General features: G+C 47.5%; 1 protein-coding gene across 2 annotated transcripts in view; it reads right to left on the bottom strand.

Annotated features, from left to right (window-relative positions):
* Positions 1–14,634, bottom strand: part of KAT2B (lysine acetyltransferase 2B) — a 103,437-nt gene that overhangs the window by 51,705 nt on the left and 37,098 nt on the right. For both annotated transcript variants that reach the window (XM_060011535.1, XM_060011536.1), the window contains exon 3: positions 1,836–1,981. In XM_060011535.1, coding sequence (XP_059867518.1) covers positions 1,836–1,981 — 146 coding nt within the window. The remainder of the gene's footprint in view (positions 1–1,835; positions 1,982–14,634) is intronic.

The raw sequence follows: 14,634 nt of genomic DNA, 5'->3' as shown, positions 1-14,634 counted from the left end.
AGAGAGAAAACATACTTCAAAGCGGAGCAGTGTTTTCTGGCCTGTTGGTTGGTTATAAACAGAACCTAGAGGAGGCCGACAGGATGGAAACCTTCCCTTCCAGCAGGGCGGTGAGGAACCGCTCGCCAGGGAGCTGAGTTCCAAGACAAATAATAGCTGCAGTCATGCAGACGTTGTTTTCCTTCAACTAAGGCCTTTTTCCAAAGAAGCTCTAAACAGTATGAACCTGCCAGGGTTCAGTCCAGATGACTCAGGCCTCACGGTCATGTCAACAAGTTGTCACCTGGAGCAGCCTGGCGCCTGCTAATGGCTGTGGTCTCTCTCCCTTGCCTTCTCCTCCCTCCCCCTACACCCCGCCCCAACATTTACCGTTTTAGTGTTAACAGCCCCACGTGACTCCAAAAGTTGAAAATAGAATTCCCTCTCCCACTCCTGTCCCCCATCGACCCCCAAAACCCCAGTAGTACAATAAAAAACAAAAGTTAATAAAAGGGGAAAAGGGAAAATCACATATTTCAAGTAAATTCAGAGCCCTCTGCCCTCACCAACGTTCTAAGAATTGGGTATAAAATTTGCCCTGAGATTCCTAGCAGCCAAAGCAAAAGAGGAAACTCAAAGGAAAATGGATCTCTCCTTGTCATACAAAATGAAGCCCAGCCCTCATTAGGAGAGGCAAACTTTTCCTGGCTGTAAGCCCCGAGGGGAAGGGGAGTGTTTGGGGTTTTGTTTTTGTTTTTAGAGATCCTTATAAGGGTTACACAATACAACATAATCAACAGTGCCCTCAGTAGCAGGTTCTGGGGCTTTTTAAATTATTCCTTCTGTCGGCCTCCTTTGTGCATCTATTTTGGGCAACCTGAATTTCCTCTCTCCATTTTCCCACCCCCGGTTTCCCTCCCCCATCTGTCAGTCTTGATCACCATCACCAGCGTGGGGAGACCCATATCAGCGGGAAAGGAGGGGCTGGGACCCAATGGAGCTGAGGCAGAGCCATGAAGAGGCAGAGGCGGGGAGTGGCAGCAGTGCTAGGTGACTGGTGTCAGCAGGCACAGAGAACAGCGGTAAGACGCCAAAACAAATCTGGAAATTCTTGATTCCTCCCCTTGAAGAGTCGAGGTCTTATCTTAGCAGCATCCCTCCAGCCACTTCTCCTGCCTCCCCCTGCCGCCTGGGCCCCACCATGCTGGGGAGTCACGTCCAGCTCACTCGGAACATGGTCTACACGCCCCTGCCTGGAAGGCGCTTCCCCGGCCCTCTCATGCCCCCGCTGTGGTTTCTGCTCAACTGCTATCGCAGACAGGCCTTTCCTAACTGCTCTTCCTTAGCACCAGGTCGCCACAGGCCCCTGGCATCCCTGCCATTCTGATGCCACTTCCCCTGCTTTGTCTCTCTTCACAGCACTTATCACCACCGGCAAACATACTGTTGACTTGTTGATTGTCTGCCTCTCTTACTGAAATGTAAACTCCATGAGGGCAAGGACTTTGTTTTGCCCACTGATCTATCTCTCATGCCTATACGAGCACCATGCATAGAGCAGGTATGTGGTAAGTCCTTGTTGGACGGATGGATAGGCAATGGAAAGAAATCTATAAGCACATAAAGATATTCAGCTCTGTGTACAAGTAGGAAGGCTCTCGAGGAGAGTGACGTGCTCAAAGTACAGTTGGTCATTTTAGAGAGTCCCTCACGGAGAAACACATGCTTCTGCAAACCCGAGGGCCAGAAGACGTATCTAAGCTGAGAGCGTTCCCATGTGACCTGGCCCATTGATAATGAGCATATTTGAACACTGAGAGAAAGAAGAAAAGCTCTTCAAAATGTGGAAGTCTCACCTTGAATAGGTAGAAATAAACTTGTTTGGTATCTGCATCTTCTTCCTTGTGGACACAGGTAAAGAGATATTCCACATCCAACACGATTCCCAGGAGTCTGTTCATTTCTTCCTCTGACACATTCTCCAGGTGGGAAACGTGAGCGGCTTAAGATAAAGATCAAAGGAACACAGGTGAGAAGTAGATGGAAACCACCAACAGCCTCCATTTTAAAATGGAACATTCAGGAATTCTCTGGCGGTCCAGTGGTTAGGACTCCGTGCTTTCACTGCAGAGGGCCCGAGTTTGATCCCTGGCTGGGGAACTAAGATCCCACAAGCTGAGTGGTGCAGCCAAAAACTAAAAATAAAATAAAAATTGGACTTCCCAGGTGGCAAAGTGGTTAAGAATCTTCCTGCCAATGCAGGGGACATGGGTTCGAGCCCTGGTCCGGGAAGATCCCACATGCCACGGAGCAACTAAGCCTGTGTGCCACAACTACTGAGCCTGCACTCTAGAGGCTGCGAGCCACAACTACTGAGCCTGCGTGCCACAACTACTGAAGCCTGCGTGCCTAGAGCCTGTGCTCCACAACAAGAGAAGCCACCGCGATGAGAAGCCCGCGCACCACAACGAAGAGTAGCCCCTGCTGGCCGCAACTAGAGAGAAAGCCCGCGCGCAGCAACGAAGAGCCAACACAGCCAAAAATAAATAAATTTTAATAATAATAAAATAAAATAGAACATCCTCTTCCAGGAACCTTCTGGAATGTCAACCGATCAGACTGCACTGTCAATAGAGGAACTTTCTGAACCCCTGTAAGACTGATATCTTCACACAAAATCGACTTATAATTGTGAGACCACCACCTTGTTAAGCACGAGACTCCCCCTCCAACACTGAAAATGACCAGCAGCTAATGTACGGTTTTAAGATCTGGAACTTGTTGGCACCAAGTCTGGGTACGACGGTGTTAAATTCTTATATGTTTCCATATAAGCCGATTTTCATCGTGCCAAGAGGGTCCTGTGGTCCTACAGGCTGGATCCAGGATTTGAGGACTGCGGGTTCAGAAGGACCCCAAAACCAGGCTCCCTAAAGGTTTAGCTCTAAGTCCTGTGAACAGTCCTGTGAACAGTTCTGGTGGCCAAGAATATCACATATCAGGAACGACCAAAAAAGAGTATCAGTAAAAACTGAATGAAGGCCCTTTTCCTCAGCCCTCCTGAGATGCAGTGAAACCTCACTATCTCTGCAGCAAAGCCCCAAGGCCTGTCTGAGTTTGAGATTCAACACCCTGCACAGTCACGCTCCAAACCCACCTCTCCTACCTTTATTCTGTTGTCTCACTATCATTATCACCCTCCTCCCCTCCCACACCCCTGTCCTCTCTTCTTCCCAAATCCAGCCCATTTTTCAAGATGAACATGTTTTATCCTCAAAATAATCCAATGAAGGAGGGATGAGTAGCCCCATTTTACGGTGGAGGGAAATGAGGCCCACAGAGACTGAATGCTGTTTCCTCCAATGTCAATTGGCCAACAAGGCAGAGCTGGGGTCTGAAAGCAAAGGATGTTTGACCCAAATTCTGAAGCACCCACGCACATAGTTTTTGGATGACTAGGTGATTCACTTCAAGCCCCTTTCACTTGAAAGGGACTCTCTCTAGGTAAGCCATCCAGTACCCAACCAGGAGCCCAGGAGCACCTTGGGCGGGACCGTGGCTCTTGGGTCTGTGTCCCCAGAACTAATCACTACGCTCACTGTGCTAACAGGCACTGCCCTTCGAGAGCGATCCATTTCAGGTATGTTGACTGAAAATGCTTGGACCTAGAAGCGCTTGAGATGACTTCTAAGGAAAGAGTAAACTATGGAGAAGGGTAGGCTTTTCCTTGCCTTTTTAAAGGGAGTTGGAACTAAAGATTCTCGAGGAACAATCCAGGTGTCAAGCATGGGTCAGGCTACTCCAGAAACCAAACCATGAAGCCCGGTCCGAAGTCTGGGATAGAGAACGCAGCTGGTACCCCACCCAGATCCCCTTCCCTTACCACCTCAGAGCACATCTCCTGGCCTCCAACTGCCAGCAGCTCTATTCCCTCCTGTCACCATAATCTGCTCTGCCACCTACACGCCCCTCAAGAGCAGCCTTCAAGTTGGCGTATAAAGACCCCAGTTGCCCCGCCCCTCGGGGGGAAGAGCTCTGAGCTAAGTGTTCCAGACCAGCTCTCACATCTTCCCCACAGAATTGCCCACCTGTGGCCCACAGCGGGAACTGGCTTAATAATGCACCCATATCGGCCACCGTCTCCTCCTGGTCTCACTTTCCCACTCCCCTACCTCCATCCCAGATAAACTAGGACTTGCGCTCAGATCCTTGTCTTTGACTCTGCGTCTGTGGGACCTCCAACGAAGATATCCGATCAAAAGCATTTTCAGAGAGGTAAGAGGATTACATACCAAGAGGGTGGGCCTTCCACGCGTCCATGAGGAAGCCAGATTAAAGGGGTTCAAGTTAGAGGGGCAGAGGCCACCCACCTTTCATTCCTTTCTAATGCAGAAAAGCAATGGAAAGGCAGAGGGAAGGTCCCAAGTCACGGGCCATTGGTGATGCGCGTAGGTGTGTACACACCTACATGTGCACGGGTGTGCACCTCTAGACAGCGTTTCTAACAGGGAAGAGGGGAGGAAGGAAATTTGGTGAGGTCTGCCTTAGGTACCATAGATACATCCACAGATACATCTCAACTTGACAACGCCAACACTATATTACTACATTATGTACACACGAACGTCAGTATTCAAATCTATTACTTTCTACTTGGCTCTACAATACGTGGCTTCATCACTTTCTAATAGATGCCCTTTTAGGTAGAACATTGGCTGGGTCATCTTGTTTTCTCAGTAATGCAAAATTGTCTTTGAGGTTAGTCCGAAGCCTTTGGGAGACAGGCCTTATTCTGACAAGTAGGTCAAAATTTTTATGTCACTTATTTACAGAAACAATTTTATTTAAGACTGTTTTGGTCTTGTAATGTTTTAATCTCTTTCCAGTGATAAGTTATGAAAGCAATCAGTCTCCAATATAATATAAATGCCTTCAGATTCTCCAAAATATGAAACAGTCTAATTAAGGTGCTAACATATAGTGGCTTTAACTCGTAGAAGTATACGCCACGATTCACTTTTGAAACCAGTGGTTCACTTTCTTTAAGCCACAAACGCTTTGCCCAGATAAATCCTTAATCAGAATTTAGAAAGAGCTGCTCTTTCTAAACAGAGGTTGAAACAGAGGTTGGAAGCTCCAATTTTCAAAATGAGGTGGGAGTTGGGTGGGGCCCAGCAACCCCTCCCCTTGTTGGGGCTCTAAGCTGCATGGTTTGAAAACCACGATATTCTGAAGAGACTAGATAAAACTTAAAATGCTTAAGACATGAGACCTGAGGAGGTCCATTTCCTTCTGATTCTGTGCATAAGGAAATCCATAATCTCTCCTCCAAGCTCTGTGTGTGACCCCAAGTACAGAGGACTAGAGCTGGAGATATGGGGAAATGGAAAGGAAGCTGCAGGTTCCCAGAGGGAGGAAGGGCGAGGCTGTGCTGGACAAATGGGGGTGTTCCTCACAGCCGAGAGGGTAGGAATCTTCCTCCAAGAATAAAGGAAGGGTGGGTCGGGGGGTGAAGGGAGCTATACTGAGGCAGAAGGATGACAGTGCACGAAAAGGGTTAAGCTTCCTAGAATGAATGATGGGGTGGGGTGGGGGGAAGATTAGATGAAAACAGAGGGAGTGGACCATCTACTTGAGAAGGAAAAAAGCAGCTCTGGACAAGTTGCCATGAAAGAGAAGCTTCCGTAGAGTGAGAAAGCCGGCACGGGCAGATACAACCACGCTGCATCAACGTGTAGTCGTCTGCACCTGCCCGTTCTCAGACTCTCCAAGCATGGGCCCCTTTCACCAACACTCCTTTTCAGTCTCTGAGCATCTAGCACTCAGCTTTTCCCTCTCATCAAATCCACATCACCAGCTAACGTCTCCTCCCACCCGAATCATCCATCCCCACACCCTACCTCACCACCTCGCCATCCCAACAACCAGTGCACCACCATCCTGGCAAACTTGACTCCAGGATTAAAATCCTCAAGGCCATCCTCAAAACAGCAACTCCCTCTTGCCAAGGAACCTGGCACTCACTCCCTCACTGTCCTTCATCCCCCAACCAGTGCCACCACCGGATGGATGCAGCTGAGTTTTCCCACCCCTACCTTTGTGATCACTGGGATCTCAAGCCCACGGCACAAAACAACCCCCAGACTGCTCTGCTGCCATGGGAGTCTCCCTAAAGCCCCACTGTCCTCATCAACCCCATCTCCACCAAATCCAGAGACGTCTCCTGACTCTTGGGGGCTGCTGAGCAGAATTAGATAGACCCCACAGTCAACACCACGTCATGCCAACACCCAGATATACTTCACTCTAGCTGTAAAGCAAAACTACTTACTGAACTCGTATTTAACTAAAAAGAGCCACTTATTATTGAAAAAAAACAAAATCTCTTAATGTTTTCCAAAGAAACCTTTTTGATGCAAATAAGCTCCCTTTGGTGAACCAAAAGCATATTTTCTTGAAGAGATATGCCTCTATTATTTACAAGCCTGGAGGCATCTATTAAAAAAATAAAAATCGGGCTTCCCTGGTGGCTCAGTGGTTGAGAGTCCGCCTGCCGATGCAGGGGACGCGGGTTCGAGCCCCGGTCCGGGAAGATCCCACATGCCGCGGAGCGGCTGGGCCCGTGAGCCATGGCCGCTGAGCCTGCGCGTCCGGAGCCTGTGCTCCGCAACGGGAGAGGCCACAACAGTGAGAGGCCCGCGTACCGCAAAAAAAAAATAATAATAAAAATCTGTAGACTACAATGTACACATCTACAGCAGTTAATCGGCCACAGAACTCGTAACACTGAGTCAAGGCCATTTAACGCTTTGATACATGTTCCCTCACGCATCTTCCCAATAAAGTTTTCATCCATGTGCCTCCTATCAGCAGTGTACCCCTTTCCCCGCGCTTGCCAACAGTGAAGAATCATGCTCAGTCATTTCATCAGTCTTTTGAAAATTAATCAGGGTCCCCCACTGTTTTGATTTGCATTCGCTGGAACGCCCTTGGAGGTGTTTGTTTTTCATGTTACTGGCCATTTGTATTTGTTCTTTTGTGCACTACCTATTCACGCCCTCTGCCTGCTTTTTTAGGATGTGGGTCTTTTTCTAATTGCTTGAAAGAGCTTTCTGTCTATCCTCCTGGATTTCATTGGGGGTTTTGTTTGTTAGGTTGTGGTTTGGTTATATAGGAATTTTACATTTTTCAGAAAGTCAAATGTATGTCTGGCATTTCTTTAAGGTCTTGCTTGCAAAGGTCTTTCCCATAGAACCAAAAGATGACAAAAATGTATTTTCTCCTGGCTCTTCAACAGGTTTGTTCTCAACATTTAAAACATTCCTCCACTGAAACATCAATATCATAAAAGACCAAAAAAAAAAAAAAAAAAGGCAGAGGAACCGTTCCATGTCGGAGAAGACTAAAGAGGCCGGCTGTGATGTTGTGATTTATATAAAGAAACATATATTTGGTCTTTGTCTCCTTTCCTAGCACAGTTTCCTAGTAAACTTTCCAAATCTCTTGGAATTTCATAAGTAAAGGTGAAAGGAGTGTCTGTTGTTATTCCTAACGTGTCCCTTTCGACCACACCTGAGCTTCTGTGAATGGGTTTTTGGAAAGCCCCTACTGATGGGGATTGGTTGCCAGGGGAACCAAACCCATGATGAGAAGGTTGGAACTCAGCCAGCCCCCTCCACCTCCCCAGGAGAGAAGGGGGTCTGGAGGCTGAGCTAATCACTAATCAATCACTATGCCTATGTAAACAAGACCTCCGTTAAAACCCCTAACTGAAGGGCATGTGAAGGTTCCAGTAGCTGAAGCCTGGAGGCGCTGGGAGGGCAGCTCGCTTGGACACAGCAGAGGAGCTTTGGGCTCCTTCCACCCCACCCTGCTCTGTGCATCTCTTCCATCTGGCTGTTCCTGACTTGCATCCTTTTTATAGAAAGCCAGAAATCTAGTAAGTGAACTGTTTTCCTGAGAACTCTGAGCCGCTCTAGAAAATTATCCAACTCAATGAGGGGGCCGTAGGAACCTCTGATACACAGCCCATCAGTCAGAAGCACGGGTTAGGACCTGAGCTTGGGATCGGCATCTGAGCCCTTACCCTGTGGGGTCTGTGCTAACTACAGGCAGATCGCAGCAGAATCCAGTTCAGTCGCAGGACACCCAGTCAGTGTCTGCTGGAGAGCTGGAGAACCGCTCGGTGTGGAAAAACCTGCACATCTGGTGTCAGAAGCCTTCCGCAAGTGCTGGGTGTGAGAAGACTCACTGTTTTCCGTTCACATGACAACTAAATACATATGTAATTCTAGACTGGGTGCTTAATGGAGAGGAAAATACGCTCGCAAAGACATTTTGGGGTCAACTATAAAACTGGAATACAAGCAGCAGATTAAGTATTACATTAATGTTAATATTTACTGAAGTTGGTAACTAAACGGAGGTTATGTAAAAGAATATCTGGGAATTCCCTGGCGGTCCTGTGGTTGGGACTCGGCGCTTTCACTGCCGTGGTCCAGGTTTGATCCCCGGCCGGGGAACTAAGATCTTGCATGCAGTGCGGTGTGGCCAAAAAAACTAAAAATTAAAAAAAAAAAAAAGAATATCCTTAAATTTAGAAAATACATACTTATGTATTTAAGAGGAAAAAACCAGGATGTAAATGCAACTTATTCTCATATGGTCCAGGAAAAAAGTATAATACATACAAATACACACACACACACAGACTCGTATATATCAGTCTGTGTGTGTATCTGTGTGTGTGCACACGCAGGCACACGCAAACATACATATGAGAGCAAATGACAAAGCAAATAGGGTAAAATGTTACCAATAGGTAAATCTGGGCAAAAGATACGTGGGATGCTCCTTGTTACTATTCTCATCATGACTTTTCTGTAAGTTTGAAATTATTTTCAAATAAATAGTTTTTTAAAAAAATCATCCTTCCATCTAGAATTTGATAATCAGATGTAAAAGGACCCTACTTTCATTTCAAATTGTCTTCCAAGAGCCTGGTACAAAGCATCCACATAATTACCCAAGAATGGCCAACCCTTGACCTGTGGGAAAAGCTCCCTTCTGCTGAGCGCTGTTGCCCACAGTGTCCAGGGCATGGGGGCGCAGGGGGACGCGGGGGACGCGGTGCATCAAGGACTGGGTGGCCACCACCTTGCATCTCCCAGCAGGGTGGACCCTACCACCCCGCAGGGCTGAGTCAGACTTGCAAACACCCAGGGTGCCAGAGCGACCTGCCAAAACCTGCTGCCAGGAACCACAGTGCAGCTGTGGCCTCGCTGGGAACAGGAAACGCACTGTCACCGCAGGCTGTGACCTTCACTCACTCAGCTCTGGCCCCGTAGACTTGTCCTGCACTTCTGCGGACAGCCTGCCAGTCCTCACACACCCTGCGGCGGGAACAGGCGGCTGCTGGGCAGGCTGCTGCTACCACAGCTCCGCTCCTCTGGACCAGAAAGAAAGCAAAGGGCACAGCATCTGTAGGATCTGTGAGCTGTTCGAACATAGTTTTTGTTCATGGGAATTTGAGGTCAAGGCTAGAAGAGGTCAAATGAAGTCTTTCAATGAAAGCTTCTGAACTGACTATGTGCAAAAGGCTTATAATTTAACGGTAGTTTCCTAAAATGGAAAAGAATCTGAAAAAGAATAGATAGATAAACTGAATCACTTTGCTGTACACCTGAAACTAATTCGACATTGTAAATCATCTATACTTCAATAAAAAATAAATTCTTTAAAAGGAATTTTTTTTAATTAAATAAATAAAAGTGGGGCTTCCCCGGTGGCGCAGTGGTTGAGAGTCCGCCTGCCGATGCAGAGGACACGGGTTCGTGTCCCGGTCCGGGAAGATCCCACATGCCGCGGAGCGGCTGGGCCCGTGAGCCATGGCCGCTGAGCCCGCGCGTCCGGAGCCTGTGCTCCGCAACGGGAGAGGCCACAACAGTGAGAGGCCCACGTACCACAAAAAAAATAATAAAAGTGGTTTCAGGGCTTCCCTGGTAGCGCAGTGGTTGAGAGTCTGCCTGCCGATGCAGGGGACGCGGGTTCGTGCCCCGATCCGGGAAGATCCCACATGCCGCGGAGCGGCTGGGTGCATGAGCCATGGCCGCTGAGCCTGCGCGTCCGGAGCCTGTGCTCCGCAACGGGAGAGGCCACAACAGTGAGAGGCCCGCGTACCGCAAAAAAAAAAAAAAAGAGTAAGAATCTTAAGAGAGTTCAGTCCAACAGAAATATGATGTGAGCCACATATAAACTTTTAAATACTCTAGTAACCACTTTATTTTTTCTTATAATAGATGGTCAAGAAACACTTATTTTATTTTTTTTAATTTCTTTTGGCCACTCCACACCGCTTATGGGATCTTTTTTCCCCAACTAGGGATTGAACCCGGGCCCCCGAGAGTGGACGCACGGAGTCCTAACCACTGGACCACGAGGGAAGTCCCTAGTAACCACTTTAAAAAAGGTAAAAAGAGGGCTTTCCATGGTGGCGCAGTGGTTGAGAGTCCGCCAGCCGATGCAGAGGACACGGGTTCGTGCCCCGGTCCGGGAAGATCCCACATGCCGCAGAGCGGCTGGGTCCGTGAGCCATGGCCGCCGAGCCTGCGCGTCCGGAGCCTGTGCTCCGCAGCGGGAGAGGCCACAACAGTGAGAGGCCCGCGTACCGCAAAAAAAAAAAAAAAAAAAAAAAGGTAAAAAGAATTAGGTGAAATCCGTTTTAATATATTTTATCTAACCTAATATATACTAAATTATTTCAACATGTACTCAATGTTAAAAATATTTTACATTCTTTTCTCATACTAAGTCTTCAAAATTGGTGTGCATTTTCCAAGGGCAGCACATTTTAACTCGAGCAGCCACAGGTGGCTACGATGTTGCACAGGACAGGTACCCATCATAAACCATGAAACCTCCTCTGCAAATAAATGCAACCAGCCGTCTCTTTAGTATTACTAAATGTAATGGATATCTACTAATGAAACAATCCAATTACACCCAAGGAACTAAATGTATTAGGAACTAGAGAAAAAGTCAGTCCTTCATCTCAGTCCAGTCCAGAAAATCAATAAGGGTAGAGAGAACTATAGTTATACAAGCAGGAACACTGCAGTGCAGCTCCAGGAAGTCCTTTATTGTCTGTACCAAGGGCTGGGGGAGTCAGGCCTTGGAGGTGAGTAGGGTTCCCCCAGCAGAGAAAGAAGGAGCGGCATGGCAGGTGCTGTGCACCTCCACATCCAAGGCAGAGGTGGGAGAAAGTGTGCAGACCCTTCAGAGAAGGTGGAGCGGCCCGGGGACCAAAATGCAACCCAGGAGGAGGAAAGGCCTGACCCACCTCTCACGCTCAGCTGAAGTGGGCCTTCATCCTGAGAATGAGAGGCCGCTCAGTGGGCTGAAGCGGGAGAATGTGACCACATTAGGTCGCTAGTGCTTTCTTGGGAAGCCAGGTGGAGATGGGGCCTCCAGGTGCTGCTGCAGATGCGACCACAGAAGGCAGAGAAGCAGCCTGAATCCAGGCAGAGCTGGCGGGAGGTGCACTCAGACAACATCCACAGGACTTCGTGGCCGGAGGAGCACAGGGAAAAGTAATAACCTACGTCAGGTGAGCACGAAAAATGCTACCAGGTTTATCCCCTAATTGCGGCTGTACCAGACTCACAGGTCCTGACAACTCTGAAGCCCGTGTAGAAAACCAGAGGACCCCCAGCCAAGAGGAATACGCAGACCTGACCCAGGCGGCTGTGTCCATGTGCTGGCCGGGCCCCATACTTCTGTCACTTGGCGTCTGCCCGGGACATGTGTAAATGGGGACGACTAAGTGGTGAAGGGGTTTGCAAATGCGGCAAAGCCAGAGAAGAGCTGCTGGATCAATAGTCCATGAGAAAAATACTGGTAAGACACTTCGTACTGTTCAAGAAATAAGCTCTGGTGTAACTGTTAATGCTGGTCTTTACTTTCCTTGGAAAGTTTCTACCGTAAATAAGCAGGTAAGCAGAGGTAACCATAGGAATATATACCAATTTCCACTTCTGTGATGTTTAAATATATGTGTGTGTATCAGAAAAAAACTGATGACATTAAAAAACAGTCAGAAACCGGGACTTCCCTGGTGGCACAGTGGTTAAGAATCTGCCTGCCAATGCAAGGGACACCGGTTTGATCTCTGGTCCGGGAAGATCCCACATGCCGCGGAGCAGCTAAGCCCATGCGCCACAACTACTGAGCCTGGGCTCTAGAGCCCGCGAGCCACAACTACTGAGCCCACGTGCTGCAACTACTGAAACCCGTGCACCTAGAGCCCGTGCTCTGCAACAAGAGAAGCCACTGCAAAGCGAAGCCTGCGTACCACGACGAAGAGTAGCCACTGCTCGCCGCAACTAGAGAAAGCCCGCGCACAGCAACGAAGACCCAATGCAGCCAAAAATATAAAAAAAATTAAATTAAAAAAAAAGGGGAAAAAAAATCAGAAACCTTCCTAAAACTGCAAAAAATGATCAATAGTCAAATTTAATAATCAGTATGTTCAGGCACAGTTCAGAACAATGGACTCCAAAATGACAACAAAAATTCCAATTGTGTTTTGATCACAATGGTGTTTCCTACTGTCCTGGTCATAAAAGGAGGTTGCCATTTAAACAAGCAGTCCCAAAATAAGAAATTTTGATTAATACTAAAGTAAGGAGACGTGTTTGGGCCAACTGAAGTACTTTGTTAGTATCCTTCGCCAAGTTTTTTTTTTTTTTTTTTGCGGTACGCGGGCCTCTCACTGTTGTGTCCTCTCCCGTTGCGGAGCACAGGCTCCAGACGCGCAGGCTCAGCGGCCATGGCTCACGGGCCCAGCTGCTCCACGGCATGTGGGATCTTCCCGGACCGGGGCACGAACCCGCGTCCCCTGCATCGGCAGGCCGACCCTCAACCACTGCACCACCGGGGAAGCCCCTTCGCCAAGTTTTTATAAGCTGAATGTACTTGTACCGATCCCAAATATCAAATAATTTCAGAGAATGGAGTAGAATGTTCTAGGCCAGCACTATCCAATAGATATATAATGCAAGCCACACATGTAATTTTAAGTTTTCCAGTAGCAACACTGAAAAAAGAAACAGGTGAACTTAATTTGAATAATACATTTTATTAACCCAAAATATTATCATTTCAACATGTAATCAAAATTAATGAGATATCTCACTTCTTTTTCATACTAAGCTTTCAAAATCTGGCCTGTGTTTCACACCCACAGCTCATCTCAATCTAGAGCAGCTACAATTCAAGGGCTCATTAGCCAAATGTAGCAAGTGGCTATAGTATTAGACAGCGTAGGTCTAGACTAACAATTGCATTCTGTGGATGAAGATACTGAACAGCAAGGCGGTTAGGGGACTGGTAAACTGCCAAGCCAGGCGCAGAACTGTTAGTTTCTAACTCCTGCCCGAATGTTCTTTCTATTTAATCAGCGCATCAGCCCTGCAGTAGCCCTGCGTTTGACACCCAGGAGACACAGAAGAGTATCAAATTAAGGCAGGCCAAGGACGCCTGGGATGCAAGTCGCTGTCAGGAGACCGTGTGAAACCAGAGCTCGCTGTCAAAAGACCGTGTATGGCTGAGCCAAAGGACACCCAACAGCAAATCAACAGAACAGACACCATCTCAATCGATACGCCTGAGTGTTTTGTTTTGACAAGTCCAAGAACACTACATATATTGTAGGATCTAAACTCATCATACTCAGAATAGTCACTGTGAAAATAGCACAGTGCACACAAATCGAAATGTTTTTGAGAATTCAAGCTTGCATGACACTGGACAGAATTCCCTAGACCCCGACCTCTACTTTGTTGGTAATATTTAAGAAGTCATGTGCAGGAATAAGAAAAGATGTCTGGCAAAAAAAAAAAAAAAAAAAAAAAAAAAAAATGTGGGGAGGGAAATTGTCAAATGTTAATCATTGTTAAAGCTGGCTGATGGATACAAGGCTGTTTATTAAATGATTCTTCCTACCTTGATGCATAGGTGGAAGTTTCCACAATAAAAAGTTTTTAAAGGGAATTCCCTGGCGGTCCAGTGGTTAGGACTCCAGGCTCCCACTGCTGGGGGCCCGGGTTGAATCTCTGGTCAGGGAACTAAGATCCCACAAGCCTTGCGGCCCGGCCAAAAAAAAAAAAGGGTCTTTAAGAAAAGGGGTTGGGGAGGAGGCATAATCCTCCTTCTAGAAGAGGAAAATTTTTTCTCGAGCCCCGGCACTAAGACCAGTAAATAATCTATGGCATTCGGGCAATAATTCCAAGAGCACTTGAAAATATGCAGACATCCCAATTCTAAGAAAGCAAACTGAATAGAGAAGAGAAAGGAACCGACAGGGGGAAGATATTTTTAAAACGCCTACGACCCCAATACCCTGAGAAAATCACTGTCAGCAGTGCAACACATGTCCTTCCAGATCATCTCCTGTTCGTATGTATTAAAATATTATCTAACCTAAAGAAATGAGATTATCCTCATGGTGCTGTTCTCAAGTCAGCAGCCCTGCATTTGGGACTGACCACCTTCTGGGTAGTTCTCACGGGGTGAAACTCAGGGCTGGGTGAGTGACAGATACCACACTAATCAGCTCCTCCTCTGAGGATTTAAATCTTGAACCAATACTCCCAGGGA

This window comes from Delphinus delphis, chromosome 4 (assembly GCF_949987515.2).
Source record: "Delphinus delphis chromosome 4, mDelDel1.2, whole genome shotgun sequence".
Classification (NCBI taxonomy): domain Eukaryota; kingdom Metazoa; phylum Chordata; class Mammalia; order Artiodactyla; family Delphinidae; genus Delphinus; species Delphinus delphis.
Note: the sequence above shows the minus strand (reverse complement) of the source record. Positions and strands in the feature narration are given on the sequence as shown.